Source organism: Phasianus colchicus, chromosome 1 (assembly GCF_987193195.1).
Source record: "Phasianus colchicus chromosome 1, bPhaCol1.hap1.1, whole genome shotgun sequence".
NCBI lineage: Eukaryota > Metazoa > Chordata > Aves > Galliformes > Phasianidae > Phasianus > Phasianus colchicus.
In genome coordinates, this window is record NC_143436.1 from 135,259,984 (window position 1) to 135,281,140 (window position 21,157).

A 21,157-nucleotide genomic window follows, 5' to 3' on the forward strand; every position below is an offset into this window, starting at 1 on the left:
CCTGAGGCCATATCAGTGCCTGTGCAGGGTGAACAAATCACTCTTGAAGTAGTAATTCCATTCAAATTGCCACATTCCAGTGAGAAAAAAATATTATTTCCTCTAGAATCCACATCTCTGCAACTATGATAATTTTGTCCAATTTTTCATAAATGTAATGTTTCAGTGCAGAAGCAGATTCAAATAGCACATTGTATGTGAAAACATTTCATGTAAGATAATTTTATTCACTGGATTTTTCTCTGTAGCTTTAAAGATGCCTAGCATATGTGTGTCAGAATTAATTACCTAAGAGATAACACTCCAAGTAGCTCTCTGGTACACAGAAAAACATAAGGAGCTCCATTTCCAGTGGAAACTTTTATATACCTCTCTTTTCTATTAAAATATAAAGACCAGATTTTAAGAAAAGAAAACGTGCAAACTCTATTGCTTTTTTCTTAAAATTGTGGAATGCATTACCTTGCTGTGGTAATATGTTCCTTTCATAGAAAGCTGTAAGAGAATCTGCTGCTGTGCTGATAAACATCTGCTTGAAAGGACATACCTGTTCCAAACCACACACATACATTCACATTTAAATTATGCCATACATTAGAGACATTTTTCAATCTGCAGCATGCATGTACATAGCACTTTGAGGTCCATTCAATTCCTCTGACATTCAAAATACAAAGAAATATATTTTCTCCACTCTAATTGTCAGGATTCAAAATTATCAACAGCATAATGGGCACAAAATACTGTAACTATAGGGGCATTTGGAGCATTATTGGTGGCTAGCTGAATAGGCCAGGATTACTGTAAGAGCAGCTGCTGCTGTTATGCTCTATTAGAATACAACGTTTGTACAAAAGCATGGAAAGTGGCCACATTCTTTTCTTACAAATGTGGTAGGGTTATATGCAAACACATTCCCAGCCTTTTTTTTTTTTTTTTTTTTTTTTGCTTTGATTGCAGCTTTTTACTTCCTTTTGTCCAGTGGGTTTCACAATTTCTATGGACCAGCAAACCACACCAAATGTGCTCTTAAAAGTCTCTGTTCACTTGTACGTCAGGAGTCCACAGATGCCTCCAATTTGGATTCAGTTTCTACTGCTGTGTGCACATTTGAATGAGCATCAGCTTATTTCCACAGAAATAACAACAACAACAAAAAATCCTTTTCCTACCTTTTATTTTGGTATCTCTTTTACAGATTTAAGAAGTTTGACAATAAGTATTTGAAGAAAATCTTAATTCGGGAACATCAACCCAAATCCAGCATTGTGTCGTTGTATAAAAAGATGGAAATAAAACTGGCCATTGAGATGGCTGAGAATGCCATGAAAATTTCAGAATCATCCACAGCTTCTTTACAGTGAGTATGGGATTCTTTATCATTTGCAGAGTAAGGACAGGAAGGAGCGAAAAAAGAGGAACCACCCAAGCGATTTTATGACTTCAACAGAGAAGTAAGATAAAGAGAGTAGTGAGGAGAAAAGGTGTTGTTTTGGGCCAGCACTTTGGCACAAAGATTCTTTGTTCATAGAGTGAAATTTAAGAGTAACTACTTTTTTTTTTTTTTTTTTTTTTTTTTTTTTTTCCCTATATTTTTCTTCAGTGATGGGCAGAGAAGAGACATCATGAGTCAGGTGTGGAAGGGTTTTGCTCATCACTGCCAGCTGCTGAGAGAAGTGAAGGAGAGGATGGAGGAAAGGTCTTGATTCTAGTATCTCAAACAAATTTCCTTCTAGCATTTGCAGGGTTTTTTTATTTCAGATTTCAGTCCCTCAAATTTTCTTATATTTTAGTATTTCTGTACCCAGCATTAGCCAGAACATGGTTGCAGAGAAGACAAGAAAATGGAAAAAAAGACAGGAGGGGATAGGAGAACACTTTCTTAACCTTACTCTGGATTTTCAACAGGGAAAATAAGGAATTTACATCAGTAAGGTTTCCTAGTTTTCTCAGTATGCTAAATGAATGCTAAATGAATGTTAAATGAATGCTCCTTCTCCCAAGGCATATGTCCTTTCATTTTGCAGCAGCCTTTGGCATGGCCCAGCATACCTTCTTTAGTGAAAGCTCTTCTCACATCACCCCAAAAAGTTCAAATAACAACTGGAATTTAAACTAAAATCTCTCTTGAAAATGACATAATCGTGTAAAGATTCATCTACTTTCTTGAAACTGAAGTCAGCTTGCAGTGTAAGACCTAGCCCTTTTCTTTCTAAGTCATTCTTTGCCAAATGGATCATATTAAAAGAGATTGTGTGTCTGTCAGGCTCCTTTCTGTCTGCTGTATTCCCTTAACTGTTCTGAGTCTAGAGTAAATGTGCAAGGTTGGTAGACTGTCTATGGTAAACAAATCATTTTCCTTTCTTTTCTTGACAGAAAGAGAAAATAAGAAAAATTGCTTCAGCTTAGTTCAGAAAATCTCTCCTGAGATAAGTATTTAGACTGAAAAATATTCTACAATAAACAGCTGATATGATAGACAAAGATTTGCCAGCTCCACTTTAGCTGCAAATGAATTTTACTGTGCATCAATTTGTGATGTACAGTTTTTCCTACTGAGATAGCCTTTTTAAAAATAAAATGTCACCTTTAAAAAAGGTGTAACTTTCTTGTAGCTTGGAAACTTTCTGGTCCTTGGGGGCTACAAGAGTGTTTCAGGAAAATACAAGCTTTCCCAACTCTATTCTTCAAAAGGTGTCTGGTGCTGAGCCCTGGAGGAGACAAAATAACCGAGCTAATTGGATCTGTGGTCTGAGCCAATGCAGCAGCTCTTATACCTCCATTCTTCTGAGTAATTAAGTAAACTTGCCTAAGACTAACATGTTTCTGAATGAAAGCATGTTTAAATTGTTTGATTAAATACTGTGTCTGTCCTTAGTTGGGATATAAAAATCTGACCATGAGCCAATAGCGATTTGAAGCCAAATTCCACCCTATACCATCTAAAGCAGTATTTGCAGTGCCACGGTAGTGAGAAATATGATGAGCACTTCTGGTCACTTCTGTTGTGTTAGAGACACATGGGGAAATACTCTATAACAATCAAGGCGGATGTCCAGTGCTGTGGATTAGCTCTGTGCTCAGATATTGAATTCACATAGGTGGGAGTCCTGTAGGTGGAGTTAGTATTCAATATGCACTAAGCATTTTCAGTGTGAACTGGAGAAATGAAAATAGAACATTATGTTATGATGGGTTGGAGAATATCAGTCTTAGAAGTAAAGATTTTAAAGGCAAAAACATAGCCAAGCAAATACAATTAAAACTATGTTTTTAGGGTTGCATTTTGGAGAAATACATTTTATAAATATCCATTAGAGAGATGGTTATTCCTTGTGACATCAACATAGTTTGTATCAGCTATGGTTATTCAGTTTTAGAGATGAATGTTTTAGAGAGCAGTACGAGTTAACAGGCTGATTGCCATTAGTCCCAAAGGGCTGTGCTTATGTTTGCTTTCACAGTTGTGCCGTAGCTTCTCAATCCCTGTCTTGTCCAAAGAGACTGCAACTAGGGGCCGCTGAGAGACTAGTTTCCTTGCTGTGAAAAATAGCATACGTGGACTGTCCTACAGCCTGGGATATGTCAGGCTCAATATGGGAGAAAGGTGCATTGAAAATGCTCACGTAAGCCTGGGAATTTGGAAGCATAACTGGATCATCTCAGTGTTATCCCTGAGAGCTGGAAGCAAGTAAAACCTATCCACACAACCAGCTAACCAACCAATCAAACAAAAATGCTAGCTGGATTGAAATTAGGTGTTGGTGTTGGTCTGTTTTCCCTGCTGGTAAATATCTAGGTTTGTTGTTGCTGGTGCTGGGAATTGATCAGTGTCAACCATACATTAGTTGGAATAGATTTCTTGAAGCCGAGATAAATGAGATTTATGGTAAAATTCAGAAAAAGAATACTTTACTTTCCCTCTGTCTTTTTTGATTATAGTACAAAATGTGATAATCTTATTAAACTAGCAGTAATTGCAGAATTCAAGCATTCAAGCAAGCATTCAGATGATTACAGCATATTCTTAATTAAGTTTCAATCTACCTTCCTTTGCTGTTAAAATTTATTATAGAGGGAGTAAAAATCAGGTACACAAAACTCTGGCAATACTGTACATTGATAATAATCCATTCTTTAATTGCACAGTTTGCAGGCAGAACTTTAAGGACATCACTTCATTGAGAATAAAGACATGATAAAAGTTTAAGAGAAAAGAAGGAAAATGGAGAAAGGAAAAAAACAGAAACAAAAAGATGAACTCAACTGATTCATCCTGGATAATGACTTTCTTCTTTTACTTTCTTTGGTTTTGGAAACCAAACACTATCTTTTGCACAGACTGATTTAGTAAACCCAGTTAATGTTTCACAGCAGCCTTCATCTTTGTTTTGCTAGTGAAAAGGCCAGGCAGTTACAAATGACTATGCACTTCTTGTCCCAGTTTGCTAAAAAATACAAAGATTACTATCTTTTAGGTAGTTCTTTCATTTTAAATAGAGAAATGGGCACAACACCAAGGAAACCCTGTTCTCGTAGCCACAGAGCAGATCTTTTAGACTTTTTAGTTAAGTTTAGTTAAGCACATCTTAAGGATGTGCTGAAGATGAGTTAAAGCCAGCAAGACAGCAAGGCTGAGACTATGAGACCGTAATGAAGAACACATTCAAACAGAGGAAGAAACTGGAATGCCTTCCTGTTCATTGGCTGTTCAGTCCAATATATGGGGAGTTTCTGACCACCCCTGTGTATTGATAAAGCTCAGGAAGGAGTCAAGCCTGATGTAATTCATTCAGCTTTGAATAATTTTGTGGCAACACTGCTCACTGAAAGGCTCTTCACAGTCTTAATGCTGAAAGCAGATCATGTTCCATTTGATGACAAGAGCATTTAATCAGCTTAATATTGTATTTAAACTTTTTTATTTACAGGCACTGTAGAAACCGGCGTGATAACAAGCTCTCCCCTGCAGAGGTGGAGTCCATGAGGGATGTCCTGGCCCATAACCTGTACCAAGTGCGACAAAGGGTACGTGAGCAACCTGCTATCATGCAGTATTTGCTGACTGAAGGCTTTTGTTTGCTCTCCCCACCTCATGGCAAGGGTGATGGTAGTGGTGGGACCAGCAGCAGCTGTGCAGAGAAGGCAAGGAGTGGAAAAATGGAAAGCTGGGTTTTCCACCAGCTTTTCACTCTGACAGCAGTGGGAAAAGCCAAGAATATCCAGGAATGAGCTGTAGAGGTCAGGCTTCCCTCACTGAACCTGCAACTCAGAAACAGACTTTGAGGCTGACCTTCCAACCCTGTCCTTGCAGGCACCCATGGCCTATAGCCTGCTTCTGCTGAAGTCCACACATCCCTACAGCCACGTGTGCCACCTCCTCACCCTGTAGTTCAGCCCGTGTATTTGAAGCAGCAGGCACAGGCATGTTTTATTGTGTCACACCAAAAAGGCACAGCACGGCCTCTCAGGGACCCAGCACTCTGCCCAAGTCTGGGAAGTTGGGCAGGTGCCTTGCGTGTCAGGACAGTAGATGGTGGCAGACGGCATTGGCAGCTGCTGGGGAAACCTGGGGTATCAAGGCTTTTTTTGGGGACAACAGGATGGCAGGTCGCCAGCAGCCATGAAACTGCAGTGCGGAGGTGGTAAACATCACGTAACTCAAAGACAGTTGGGAGGCAGGCTGCTGCATCCTCCCTCTGCGTGGGAGTTAAAGTTTCCCCTCGCCAAAAGAGGAAAAAAGAAAAATTCCACATCCTCTGGAGCTTTGTCTGACAGGCTTTTGTTGTTCCCCTCAAAAATAATACCTTAGTGGGGATTTGTTTTACAGAAATTTGTACAGATTCCGATGCAGCCCAAGACATCCTATCTACTTAATTCAATCTTGAACCCAGAATATGCAACTGTACTTCTGAGTGATCTCATGCAGCAATGAGTTGGAGAGAATATATTACAATAACCTTGAAATTATGCAGATAAACTAAGCTAACTCGCGTAACACACATTAGCTAGAAAACACTATGCCCTGCTCATTTAAATATGTCACTACTAATATGATATTCATTCTCAATTTTGTTTGATTTGCCATGGCCAATTATCCTTATAATATTAATTTCTTATCTTTCCAGTAACAATTTGCATATATGGCTGCCTTCATTTAGATAGCTGAAATGAACTCTCTCTCTTCAAAATCAATTACAATAATGACCATTAGTGCCAGTCACTTCCTATGTGGCATTGAAAACTGTGTGCTTTGGAAATGAAAGATTGAAAGTAAAGTAATACAGCTTCTTATACTTCACTTTAAACTTTGAAAGCATGGGGATACTTTGCCCTGCCAGACCAGTTTCAGAAGGAACCAACTCAAGTGAGATTTAGATTAGATTCTGCACTTAAGTTTCTCTTGTCTTAAACTCCTCTGTTAAACTTTTTTTTTTTTTTTTTTTTTTTTTAAGGCAGAGAATTATTCTCTTCTCCTCTGTTTCACAAGATATTAGCAATAAATTAAGAAGTTTATCCTAAAAAAAAGTTCAGTGTTAGGGTAATATTGAGGTATAATATTAAGGGATTAAGTTCCAAATATGGAAAGCAAACTGAGCTGTGCATTGCTTTCAGGAGATACACTCTAAGCATTTTCTTTACATCTCAACATATCTGCAACTTGCTCTGGCTCAGTAATATTAGTACCAAAGTTTAGAGATGTGTTAACAAGCTATCTGTCTCTTGAGACCTACCTCAGATCTGTTGCTCCCAATTCCATGACCAGAAGAGGGCTGAGAAAGGGAGGCCAAGCTCAGAGGTGTTGACAGGCTTGTGCAGGTGGATATGTTTTATGGTGCGCTTTGAGCTGACATGAGTCTACCAAAAAGGACATTGAAATCATAGAATCAAGGTTGGAGAAAAACACTAAGATCACCTCATCCAACCACCAGTTTACCTCCATGACGCACACTAAACTATGTTCCACAGTGCCACATCCACATGTTTTTTGAAGACTTCCAGGAACAGTGACTCCACCAGCCCCCTGGGCAGCCTGTGCCACTGCCTCACCACTCTTTCTGAGAAGGAATTTTACCTGATATTCAACCTGAAATGCACCCTTGCTGAGCAAGAGCAAGGTTAGTGTGAGGTTGCCTTTTTGCTCAAGGTACAGAAGAGACTCTTATCAAGTTGGTAGTGTGCCTTTGGCCATGCTATCTTTGGTGTGCGCAGCTTCTCCTTATTAACATCACATGTGCAAAGGGTGTGCTTTCTGTTACAGGCACCGTCATACAACCGCCACAACCTGCCTTCCAACACCAGCGAGAAACAGGCCCAGGAAATCCTCATCCGTCGGCAGCACAGCCTGAGGCAGAGTTGCAGGAAGGGGAATAGCTTACCTTGGGGGAGACCGGTACCTGTTATGCAAACTGCTATTTCTGTAGTCAAAACTCTAAAAAGTGCCTCTGCTTCTCTGCAAACAGGGAAAGAGGCATCTATCTGTATATGCTTTTTGCAACAATTAAAGTGGATGCTCTGTTCAACATGGTCATGCAGCACCTTAGCAAAAAAAGGCCTTCGCTTAGTAGCATTTCTTATGCCCTACCTCTCTATACTTCGATCAGAAATCACCTACTGTGGCTGTAAGAAGTAATGTAACTTGCATTGCTTTCTAATGTACAATATAAGAGTAAGATTTTTCTGACCAAATGTGGACACTGGATAGCACAGACATTTACAGCTGAGATAATCTCAGTTCAAGAAGAAAAGTAAGTTCTTGCTGGACAAAGTTCCATTTAATTCTTAGTTGTTATCTGAAATAGGACAGGTGAATCTTAGAAGAGCATATTCCTATCCTTTGACTAAACACTGATTTTCACTGGCGGTGAAGTTGAGTTAAACTCATTTTTCTCTGTACACAGGTTAATGCCACAAGCGTGCGCTACCTCTCCTTGCCTCAGGGCCACAGTGGCCAGCCCACTAGGCGGAAAGCCAGGCATGTTACTTTTACAGGTAATGGAAATATTTTGTGCTGTATTCTGCCCTAGCAGTGAGATAATTGGCCAGTTGTTTGATGGATTTAACAGTACTCAATAAATACTCGCAAGGAAGTCACTGGTCTCTTTAAATGAGTTACACCCTTCTCTCCTATCTTTTTATCTCCACTGTTTATATGGTTATGACTGTTGCAGTTTCTGTCTTGTTCCAACACCGCCTACTTTTCTGTAATTTCCTCTTGCACAAAGACTCCTGTGATCCCTGCAATTTAACACGTGCATGATGACTTCCGTGTAAGCCCAAGAAAGGAAACAGTTTCCTCCAGCCCCTGGCCAAAACTTAAGCGGAGTTTTTAGGAGATTCTTATGTCACTAGCCTGATAAGGCTGAGGATGACACACTTCCATGCCCACATCTCTATGTCCCAGGACAGTGAGGCTGAGGAGTTCCCGGTAGCACACCCACATACCATAATTCAGTGTATACACACACACAGCCAGCCACCCCAAGTAGCACAGCACTCACACAATCACACAGCACTAACAGCCTCTTCCTGTTTCTTCTCTGGCTGAACATGATGAAAGGCTGGTAGTGGAAAACTGTGCATACACTTTCACACATGTGAGCACAGTCCCCCAACACGAACATGCACAGAGTAGATCCCTCTGTAACTGGCACTGAGCACTCAGTCTTGCCCCTAGCTGACTCCTGGTTCCCCTAGTCTCCCCTTGCTTTGCACTCAGGGATACATGCATACAAACCAGTCTCATTGGTACCTTGTCTAGGCTATGGCCCTACCAGTAGCCAGCCACAGACCCCATGCTCTCTCTAATCACCGATCTGGACCTCCTGGTCCACCCAATAGCTAACTCACAGACCTGATCTCTTCAGTGTCTGCTATGGTTACTCCAACATTTACTTCTTATCCTACTGCCTTGATGATAGCTAGCAATTTTGCACTGTGCATCAACACATTATGTTTGAACCCCAGTCTTTCTGACTGCTGTACTCAGACCTTCATACGCACATGCACACTGTACAGGGAGCTGCTCTCTCAGGAAAACAGAAGTAGAGTTTAACAACAGTATGGGCCAGACAGTCTCGATATGGCATATGGCATGGCTATACACACATACTGATCAGCCTATGTTTACATGCAACCATCTCCTTTTGTATCCCATTCTTCTTCTGTTTTTTTCTGCACTTGTTCCTCCCCAAACCACCCTGATCCTTTACATTACACACTTAAGGTTCCTTCCCTAAACATCCTACTGAAGGAGTGTATAATCCCAAAATACTCTCCCATAGTATCCCAGAAATTACCTGGTATCTTTTTTCTTTTTCCCAGCTTGCTCTCTGTGAACATTTCTGTAATAATCATTGGACATACTAACCAGCTAGTCATATTATTTTTTGAGGTGGTCAGGGGTGGAGCAACATGGAATTGCCCAGTGAAACACAATGGTAGTGTCAGAGAAAACATGGAATTTAGGACACTTGAATAGTCATCAGTATCTCCTTATGTAATTTCTCTGACTCCTTTGTGAGCTTTCATTGTGATTCTGAAATATAATCAACTACCTCTGAAAATCACTCTTCATTTCTGGCCGAATTGACTGGAAGAGATTAAAACCATGTTTTTAATCATCATCTTTATATCAAAAATTGGATGACAAAGATATTCCACACAGGTGCAAAAATATTTTCTTCCTTTTCTTTCTATTTTGCTCTGAAATAAATTAAATCAGAAGAGGTTTCTTTAGATAAACCATCCCCCTGGTGCTAGGCACCTACACATGTGGTGGAGACAGCAGAAACCCATCTATTTAGAAGTGAAGATCAAAATTATTCCAGGGGGTTTTCAATTTCTTTTCTTTTTTTTTTTCTTTTCTTGAAGAACAAATTCTTTCAAATTTGGTTGTTGGGGCATCATGGTGGGGAATATGTGTTTTTTTGTGTCTTTCTAAAATACTCAAAATTTTCTACACACCAGCCTCAGACCTAGAAGCCTTTCAGACACTTTCAAAGGTCCAAGTCTTGCTAGCACAGATATTTTAGTGGAGTGATGAGTAAATCCTGAAGCATTTAACATAGACATATTTTTACTAGTAGGTAGGCCTGAATTTGAGACCTGTCTTGTGATGTATTTGAATAATTAGACTTCTTGGTATTGTTTCTGACTTCATAAAACTCCATAAAATATTCTGTAATGCTCTTATGAAAATCAATTATATATGAAATTCAAGGCTGAACACATTGTGCTATAGTCTCTGTCCAACAAATAATTCAAAATGAACTCATCTAAATATAGTCTTATTACTTCTTATTTCTACTAGAGCATAAAGGTTTTCCTGCAGTTAAAGGGGGCTTTTTTAAAATTAGATGGAAGGGAAAACAGGGTGGGGAGTCATAAAGGCATGGAAATCAAATACTTGAAATAATTTAGAGTTATATTTACTCTGAAATGAACATTCAGTTAACATTTTGTGATTATCTGATCTGGTGTAGAATGGTTTGGGTGGGAAGAGATCTTAGTATTCATACCACTTGAAATGTCTACAGCAGGAGGAAGACCTAGAGGTTTTTCTGGAGTAAGCACCCTCCAGCAAGCTTGGTTTAACTTATACATAGGACAAGCAAAAATTTTAGCAAATGAGAGGACAGAAGTGACTGTGAATATATAGATTCTTAAACAAACAGCTTTTCCTGTCATTCATTAAATAAGTCATTTCTTTGGCAGAATATATCAGTCATAGCTTGTGGCACTGTTGTCCTCAGCGAACTAAGTAGAAATCCTATAAATCAGAAAATATCTATCCTGTCTTATTGCTCATGGGTGATTGTGGTCCACATGGTCTAACAGAAGGTTCTGCTGTTAAAAATTTGTGCTCCTACTCAATGGAATTAAGTGCAGGTGCATGTCCTCTTATTTTGTGCCAATGATCTAGTCAATATTAAATGTAGATAGCTTAATAGTTATTAAGTTGTGATAATTTCATAAGTTTTGACTGTGTGACTATACCTAAAGCCTGCAAGCTTTACAGGATCTGGTCTAATTTTATTCTTCATGTAGCTTTATCTCCCAAAACTTCCTAGATTTTTATGAGGTGTTTCTTAAATTAACTAATTTTCTAGTGAGTAGTCACACTACACGTGGACTTAAAAAGAGTAAAAGAAGTACATTTTGTAAACTCATCAGGATAATAGAGACAGTTAGGGACTACTGCAGTCAAATTTTTATTGTGTACTTGTAGCACTGCAAGCTGGTAGAAGTAGGTCTGACACACCCAATGTAATCAAAGCATAAAGTCAAACTCCTGGTTTCAAGTGAAACTGTTTTCTTCCCAGTTGGTAATAACAGGTGACTGGTTATCTTGATTTTCAGTGGTTCTAGGGGTCTTTGTAGTCACTCTTTGATTTCTGCTGTGAGTTTTACAGTGTTTTTTCAACCATTGCACTAGATATATTCATGAAATCAGTAGAAAGTTGAAAGATACATGAAGGAACAGTCTTGTCTGAGGAAGTATGAGTTGCTTCGTTACATACGGAAAGATATCTGAATGTTTTCTCAGTGGGGTTTCAGAGTAGAGGCAAGATCAATAAAATCTTTTAAACATCAGCATTGGGACGAAAGTAAAGATTTAGGATTATTTTTAGATCTTGTCTGTTCTCTTATTCTATAACAACTACTTAAAATCTTTCCATTTCAAGATTTAAAACCATTATGTTGTACAGTACTGAACAGCATTTAACTGCCCTTGTCAACACCATGGTGTTTCTCTTTTTTTTTTTTTTTTCCTTTGTCATAAGAATTCTGTATTTTCTTTCAGATCATCCCAGAAGTAGCTCTGAGGCTGGAATCCCAGTAAAGTTCAAACCCCAGCCCCGACTACGGCCACTCGTAGCAAAGCACTGCCAGGAGGAGCTGGTTCCAATGGCACACTTGGATAGATGCGACCATTCATCCCATTTGTCAGGACGAAGAGGAAATGTGATCAATCGTCACCATTTCACCAGAGCAGACAATCGAGCTGCAATACCAAAGCCTCGAAGCATTGTGAGAAAACTACATGGGTATGAGTCAGAAGAAGAGACAGAAATGATGGCACCAGCTAGGCCATTAGATATATGAGGAGCAGAGAAGAGCAATGTTTGCATCTCAAGGGCCCTTTGTGCACTGTTCCAGAGAAAATAACAAAGCTCTTATATGAACCAAACCACAATTTTCCTTTTGGGACCAGTGCAGTCATTCTCATATCACTTTTAAGTACTGTATCAAGGTACTTAGTGGCTCGAGGAAGATTCAAATTCTTGTATGTTTATATTAAACTGGCTTTTTGGCAAAACAATGCAGGAAAGAGAGGGATGTGATCTTTGTAGGAATTTGGGTATGGATTTAGATAACAACGGTTGGACATATGCAGTGTTCTAGTTGAGAGCTGATATTGCCTTCTTCTCTTCTAAACTATGGATTAAATCCAGGGGAAAGAATCACAAGGATGTGGTTAAGACATGGGTGCTCAGATTGGTACCTTCAGAGCTCGAGGCAACTTGAACCTCAGAGTAGCTGAGATGTTCCAAGTAAGAATGGGGAAAAAGACATTTTTAGGGCTCCTAAATACTACTGAAGATGCCTAGAAGGGTGCGTAAATGAAAATAATTCTTAGTGGTCATTTTAAGCTCTTGGATATCCACCAGCATTTCAGGTTTGGGCTTTGGAAAAATGCCTGAAGTGAGTTACAGGATGGTCTGGGATTCCTGCAACTTCAGCATGGAGGCATCACCCACCTACAACGTTTTTAGATGAAGAAAGGAAATATCCTACTACTAATGAATCCAGAGGGAACTCTTCTGGGAGGGGTGCTGTTTGGAGACTAACACAAAGCTCATATTTTTCAAATATGAGACAGCAAGGATGTGCAAAATAAACTTGTGGTCTGGTCTAGTGAGGCAGAAGTTTTTTTCATGGAGAAGCTAACCTCCATCTCTCACTTCCAACTTGCTGAGGGTGCCCAAATCACGAGGCTACTCTTTGCACTGAAGCTGGATCTGCATTTTGATGAGAAACAAGAGTTGGACAAAAAGGAAAAGAGAGTCTAGTCTGACTTTGTATCCTGCTGGCTAGCAGGAAATAAAGGTTCTGTATTGTGCTGCCAGGTTTTTAGGATTGTAGACGCATAGAATTCTCAGAATCATAGAATCATAGAATCACAAGGTTGGAAATGACCTGCAAGATCATCTAGTCCAACCGCCTTCCCATTCCTATTAGTACCACAAGAATTAAACCACATCTCGTGGCTCCTCATTCAGGCGCCTCTTGAACACTGCCAGGGATAGCGACTCCACCACCTCCCTGGGCAGGCCATTACAGTGCCTGACCACCCTCTGAGAGAAAAAGTTTTTCCCAATGTCCAACCTAAACCTCCTCTGGTACAACTTCTGGCCATTTCCTCGGGTCCTACTATTTGCCTGGGAGAAGAGGCCAGATCCTTTTTCATCACAATCTCCCTTCTGGAAGTTGTAGAGTGTGATGAGGTCTCCCCTGAGCCTCCTCTTCTACAGACTAAACAATCCCAGCTCCCTCAGCCGCTCCTCATAGGACTTGTGCTCCAGACCCCTCACCAGTTTCGTTGCCCTTCTCTGGACTCGTTCCAGGGCCTCAATGTCTTTCTTGTAGTGACGGGCCCAAAACTGAACACAGTAGTCGAGGTGCAGCTTCACTAGTCTGAGGACAGTGGGATGATTACCTCCCTGCTCCTGCTGGCCACACTATTTCTAATGCAGGCCAGGATGCCACTGGCCCTCTTGGCCACCTGGGCACACTGTTGGCTCATGTTCAGCCGAGCATCAACCAACACCCCCAGGTCCCTTTCCTCTTCACAGTCATCCAACCGCTCATCCCCAAGCCTGTAGCCTCAGAGCTGAAAGGGACCTTTAAAGGTCATCTAGTCTGACTCTCCTGCAATGAACAGGTTTATCCACAAGTAGTTAACACTGCCTGGAGCCTGGTCTGTCCTGGCCTTGAATGTCTCAGGGATGGGGCATCCACTACCTCTCTGGGCAATCTGTTCCAGTGCCTTACCACCCCCACTGTAAGAGACTTTTTCCTTATATCCAACCTAAATCTCCCCTCTTTAAGTTTGAAACAAATTCCCCTTTCCCTGTCACTACAGACCCTGCTAAAGAGTCTGTCCTCTTCTTTCCTGTAGCTCCCCTTTAGGAAATGATAGAAATCCTTTCTAATTCTCAATAGAAAGGATGTTGCCTATATATTTCACAGAGACACATTTGCTAAAAAGGCAGAAATGACCAGGGACACCTTCACTTGAGCCCCTGGCCTCCCACCTCTTCTGCTGAGCATCCTTTTCAGTTGACTCCATGCATTCATGTGCTAATTTCAACAGATCTCCCTAAAGGTAAGAATAAGGGAAGCAAGAAGCTGTTGGCCTGGGATATATTAGTTGAAGTCTAAACTGCCAATTAAAAACACTGGTCACCTAGTACCTCTGTCTGAGCTTCTTTTTGCAAAATGGAAGAGGTGTCACCAGTGTTGTAAAACTGTAGGTGAACAGATTTTAAACAAAGGAATACTTTGAGTCCAGAAGTACATAAACTCACTCTTGCAGCTTCACTAAAGTCTGCAGCTGAAAAATGCTCTAAGTTTGGTCACTTTCTTCAAGCTTCTCTCTTCTACTCAAAGCTTGCTTAGCTATTCAACATGAGATCTGCAAATGTACTGCAGGAAGCAGAAAGATAAGAGATAGTGATGACAGTGACGCCTTTCTGATTCTGGGAGAAGATCTTATTGTTAAGCACTTGTCCAAAACATCTTTGAAGAGTAAGTTATGACTTCATCACATGTCTTACAATGCATTTCCAATTCAGCGGAGGTAGCATCTAAACTAACAAATTTGGAAGGCATTACTGGAGAAAGAAAAAATAAAAGCTTTCTTTTTTTCTCATATTTAAAGGGTTTTTTTTTTATATTTAGCAGATCATAATGAATCATCTGGTCTGAAACTCTACTCAGCTTTCTGAATCTTAAGTTCTGTTTGCATTTCCTCATTGTGCCAGACAAATTATCCAACTTCCTTTTATGAAAGGGTAAGCTTTGACTTTTGTACTGACAATAAGCAAGCAAACATGGTTCTGTATTGGAAAATCTACAAATAAACCCTGCTCACCTAATATGTGTTCCATATAGTCTTTAAACAAAAACTTTATGCCAGATGCCAGTCCTACAGCGAATTATACCGACATATAATGAATCTCAATGAAAACATTATTTCAAGGAAGAAAAAGAGTTATCATAGTGCAATTTAAGACTTGATTTTCTGTGGAATACCCAGTTGCAATAGGAAATTTAACTGAGTGGTTGCACAGCTGATAGCTGATGCAGGTGCATATAAGGGGGAATGGAGAGATGGGATCTGCTTCTGCATCATGGGGTCAGAAGGAGGTGTGATCTCCAAAACCAGCAGTGAGTGATGTGGATTGGAGGCAAACACTGAGGATGGTGATGGACAGAAATTGCTACTTTGAGAGAACAGTGAAGAGAAGATACTACCCTGTTTTCAAAGGGAGGCTCAGGAGAGAGATTAAACAGGAATTACTGTGTGCTGCAAATTCAGCATTTCCTCTTAAGAAGATTTAATCAACAGTTTGTCTGGGGAAACTGGAGAGTTACAAACTCTGTGTGAGATGAGGAAGGCGAATAGGACTGTAGCATGGAACAGAACTAGACATGGATCATGAGAAAATATGTGCGATTTGGTCAGGGTATTTTTGGAAGACATGCTTAAAACTGACTCCCAGATTTTTTATTGAATGTAACAAAAGTTGTAGAGCATTTTTATAGTTACCCATTATAAGTAGGGAGCAAAGCATTCAATTTCCAATGACCATTTATATCAGAACTGGATAAAAATAATCAAGTCTTTCTAAAATATAAATCAAGCTAGTACATAGCAGGAGGCATATCTCCCACTTTTGGTTCATTTCCTAATCTTTCCTCAGGAAATCAGTGAGCCAGATCTTCAGAGAGTGTAAAGCCTTAGAGCATACAGAAGTTAATAGAGCTCTCCCAGCTTTTGCTGTCTGGTCCCCAGACGTGTAAAGTCTATTTTTAATTTGCTTTCCTAGCAATGAGAAAGTAGTTCTGGAAGAAAATTTCTTTCTGCGCCATTAGTTGCAGATAATGGGCCTGCTGGCCATTAGCCAAGAAACCATGCTGGAGATACCTATACAAAATATGTTCCAATGTATAAAGTTGCACTGTTTGTTTGTTTTCATGGTTATTTCATACTTGTGGAAATGGAATTCTCCTTGAAGAATCATATCACTTATGTTTTAAATGGCAATAACTGCAGTAATGTTTCATTATGAGTAACTTATACTGTGTCTGTAGACTCTCAGACCTGGTCTGTAGAGAAAACTAAAGTGTTTTAGGGCAGGAGTTTAGACCCTCTGATGGTTTGTAAGTCCTCATGTGTGGGGGCATTCCTAAACACCAGCCTGAGCCACATCCTGGAAATGTGTAAGTCACTTCAAGGTCTCCTTTTCAGACTGGTACAGAGCTACTGTTTACCCAGGAATTTAAATTGCACTGTGATTTAAGGTGAATTGGCACAGGAAACTCAGAAAAAAACAGGCAGAAAAGTGCTGTGCGTATCAACCTAGCAAGAGGCAAACTGGAAGACAAACTAAGTTTGGATGTACTTAGAGCAATTAAAGAAGGTTTGATGGGATTCAGAAAAGTTGGCCAGGGTTTCGGGCTGGAAACTTGTAGAGAATAAGTCTGTGATCATTTTCAGCATGCAAACAATAGCTTAATCCGTGTTTACGACTGAGATAGTTAGATTTTAGAGGATAAGTGATATCTAATGTTAAATCATCAAATCGCTATTGATAAATTTATTGACTTTTAAGTAAGAGATGATGAAAATAATCTTGATTATTATTTTATTGCTGGTATGTAGGTTTTGAATGTCAACATTTTCAGGGGTTTTCCTGTAGCCTTTAGAACCTTTTAATTGTCATATCTGAATAGAAACTGCTATTTAAATGCCCGTGTGAGACTCTGGAAAGTCTGTTAAATGTTTCTAAGCTTCCTTTCTTCATAGCCTCCTTTTCTAATTTTCTGTCTATGTATATGAATCAAACTCAAACATTAAGAGTGGAAAAACAGATTACCCTATCTTTATATTTTGTTTGCTTTTTAGGTAGGACAATTACGTTTATTGTTTTATCAAACTCACCTTAAAATTTACGGTGTCACGGTAACATGAGTAATACTCTGGATCAGTTAGGACTGGAAATATACTGGACTAAGTTAGCTAATTTATTTCCTTTTGATAATCTCTCTTAAAGTTGCCCACAAGTGAAACTCTTTTTTTCTTTCCTGCTTTGGTTTCACGAGTGAACTTTCATTGTTAACAATAGTTCTTGTTTATTCCTAGCCCATCCTTCCTCCTTTAACAATGGAATTTTTTGCTACCTTTCAGTCATAAGAAATAAGACATAGTATGAATGCAACAGTGCCAAGCTCAGATTTTGAGGCTACCATTGCTTTGGCAAATGGTAATTGTGCCACTAGAGGACAGCTGATCAGTAGTAGATATTCAAACTCAACATTAGCCATGACTTCTTTCACACTGTCCTTGTGGGAGCAAGAGACACCTTGCAAGAAGTGAGCCACACTGAGCTGAGGGAACTAGGTATCAGTCATCCACGTCTGCAAACATGGTTGAGTCACTAGACATCTGCACAATGTCTTCCCATCAGAAATTTATTCTGCGAACTACAAAATGGTCAAGAATTGTAGAATTACAGAATGATTTGGGTTGGAAGGTGTCTCACAGCCCACCGAGCCCCAGCCCCTGCTGTGGGCAGGGCTGCCCCCCACCAGCTAAAGCTGCGCAGGGCCCCATCCAGCCTGGCCTTGAGCTCCTCCAGGAATGGAGCACTGCAGCTTCTCTGGGCAAATGTGCCAGCACCTCAAGAAGCCTGAAATCAAACTGTTTTTGCTAGCATGTACCTCAAGTACCATTTTTGACTTGCTAGTAGATACTGGGTTGATTTGTTCCTTGCTTTACTGTATTATCAGCAGTGATAAGGAATGAAAATCGTAAGTTGTATGCAAATATCAAAATAAAAGAGCTCTTTTTTTGTTGTTGTTTGTTTGTTTGTTTTGGTTTTTGTTTTATTAGAATCTTGGAGTAAAACTTATAGCCCTCTCGCTAGCCTTATTCATGCCTTTCTTAAGAATATTTTTTCCATCACGGAAGCTTGCACCGCGTGAAGAAAAAAGTGCAAACAGAAACCAGCTGCCCAAAAGTATTCAGCCTCAATTTTATACGATGAATACTGAGAATACTTGCACAGTGTCTTCCAGGTCTGCGTGCACACAAACCACAGACAGCTTAGAGGAGCGGCATCTTGAGAATTATGTCAGTGTTAAAAGCCCATGCAGAAGGTGGAGAAATTTGCACAAAACAAATGAGCCGTGGGTGTATCTCATACAGGAACAGTGCCAGGAACCAAACATGAGACTCTGGTCCCTTGACCCTACGCCTGCCTTTACTTCCCTGAGGCTTCAGGTGACTGAAACCAACAGAAAGGAACAAAAGAACAAGCTGGAACTGTTCCTTCAGCTCTTTCCATGCACACATACACAAAAGAGAAACAATCTGCACAGAAGTGACATTGTGCACCACCTGAAGACAGGCATCAAGATCTGCTCCTTAAAAACATTTAGTGTCCTAAAAAAACACCAAAAATGTTGTCATATTTAAAATAAATGTAATGTAAAGAAAATAAAATTCTTCACCTATTTTTCCCATGATTGTTCTTTTCCAAAAACAAAGTATGCTCTGCATGTTTTCCAAAGCAACAAAAAACACTGAAGGGACTTGTGAGAGATAAATATATTATGAGAAATACACTTTTTTCCTTTGAAGCTGAATCAGAAACTCTTGGAATTCGTTTCTCCTTCTTTACCTTTGTTGAGTAAGGAACAGAGACTGCAGGTGTTTGGTTTGTGTTAGAACTAGGACAAATCTCTTCAGCTTTCTACACGTCAGTTTTCTCACACGTAAAATAGAAATAAAGTCACTGAGGGCTATGTCATATAGACGTGACTTAAGCTATGAGAGATACTAGATTTGGCACGGGAACTCCAGGAACCTTCCGCTCACTGGATCAGCAAATGGTGGACAGAGATGCACTTGGGGCAGTCTTATGGCAGCTGGACTGCACTCTTGGGACTGGAGTCCATGGGCATCAGGTCAAGGCAGCCAGTGGCTCACATCTCTTGAACAAAAGTGGATGGCTGCTTTGCAATGTTCTGGCAAGCAATTTAGACTCCATCAGCTCCAATTGGAGCTCAGACACCTACCCCACTGGTAGATATCTTCATGGTGAACATCTAAACACATCTGTCCGAAGTGGAAATCCACTGTCCTGATCCTTTAAGCAGTTTTGACAACTATGAATGAATATCACCTTTTCAAAAGTAGACATTATGACTGCTTTGGTTCTGAGATGAGTTTTATTTTCCTGATAAATAAACTGAAGTATTTCTGCTTGTACACATAAAAAGGTAATTTATATTTTTAACAGTGTCTCACTGTGTACAACTCCTATATTCTCTTTAGTTCTGAAGGATCTTTGTCTGCATTTTTGGCTCAATCTACTGTAATGGATTTTGCAATAGAAAACTGCAAGGCTCACATTTCTGCTAGCTCAAATGGACCTTTTGGCTTGAATTCCTCTTAATGATAGATATTGCCAAATTTTTCTTCATCATTTTCTTAATTATGCAAACGTGGATTTAGATGAAAGTGATGACTGCTGACAAATTTGTTAACCAAGCCTTAGTGATTTGAAAGTGCTCTTTCATAATTTTTTCTCTTATTCTTCCCTGGTGCAAAAATGTTTGATCCAGAATTACCAAGAGCTGCAGAGCAGATATGACTGCTGGTGCCAAGACCAGATTTGCAGGTCTTGGTTGTAGGAAATGAAAGAAAGAGAAATATAGTGACAAAGCTTAAAATATCACTGCAATAAAAACTGCATAAATTACATTAAGTTCCAAGGATCAAAAGAGACTCTTTTCAACATTTTCCTATCAATTATTATTATTATTGCTTTTATTTGGTTTTTAACCTCACAAAATTATGCATGAATTTTCTCAAACTAGTCTCTGAAGACTAAACCAAAACTCTGCTAGAAGAGAGCATTAGTTGTTCTGTTTTATCTCTGGAAAAGGTGTGCTTTCACCAAAGAGGAAAAGAGCGGCAGTGACCTCTGTTGATGGAATTAAGCAACATATTTAAAGAGTCAAAAAGGGTAGGCAACACATTTAATCCTCTGCTAGGACTGAAGAAGGCCAAAGTAAACCGTGCAAAGAGAAGTGGCTTTTGGGTCGCACATGAAAAAGAGTATTTCCCAACGCTCTCTGAAGTCAGATTCTTCACGAGGATGGCTGCTTTTTTTTTTAGATAATTAGTTCACTTTTAGTGTGGAATTCTCACTATTGGCACAAGGATTAATGTAGCACACTAGCAGAGATGTTTTTTCAAATGTTGTATTACATTCCAGTAGTTTTCATTGCCAAAAGGAAAACATCGTGCTTGTATGTATTCTGTGATCTGAATTTAGTGACCAGTTCTTTGTGCCAGCCTGACACACGGGATTCTTGAAGTTTTGAGGCAAAGTTTTGAGCCTTCCACTTGGCAGGCTGCCTGGTTCAGAGACAAGTGTCTAGGAACTGTCATGCCCTTATGGCCAAGAATTTGGAACATGTCTTTATCTGCTAGTTCTGATGTGGGAAAATAATTAAACACGTAAATGCCTTCAAGGATCTGAACCTTAATGCTTAACTTCAAGGTTGGGAGTAGTCTCAATAAAGCAAAGCATATAAAGATTGATTCTATACAGCTCAGGTTATTGAAATCAATAAGAAGACTTCCATCAAAGGCCAAGTAGATCATGAAAATCAGGGTATTATATCCTTTGCTTTTTTTAGACTTGTGCTTTTTCTAAGGACAGCGCAAAACAGAAACATAAATGAGGAGGATCAGACCTCCAAACTGTTAAATTTATTTTGTGGTTTCATGCTGTCCAGTGAATAATGGTACCCACACTTTTGGCATTTCCAGGAGCCACAGCAATACTTTTGT

At 39.7% G+C, this 21,157-nt stretch overlaps 1 protein-coding gene across 1 annotated transcript in view; it reads left to right on the forward strand.

Annotated features, from left to right (window-relative positions):
• The window catches only part of SLC9A4 (solute carrier family 9 member A4), a 31,951-nt gene extending 19,843 nt beyond the window's left edge, over positions 1-12,108 (forward strand). The window contains exons 8-12 of the mRNA XM_090135437.1: positions 1,199-1,360; positions 4,932-5,028; positions 7,262-7,393; positions 7,902-7,992; positions 11,807-12,108. Coding sequence (XP_089991563.1) covers positions 1,199-1,360; positions 4,932-5,028; positions 7,262-7,393; positions 7,902-7,992; positions 11,807-12,108 — 784 coding nt within the window. The remainder of the gene's footprint in view (positions 1-1,198; positions 1,361-4,931; positions 5,029-7,261; positions 7,394-7,901; positions 7,993-11,806) is intronic.
• Positions 12,109-21,157: the final 9,049 nt, after the last annotated feature.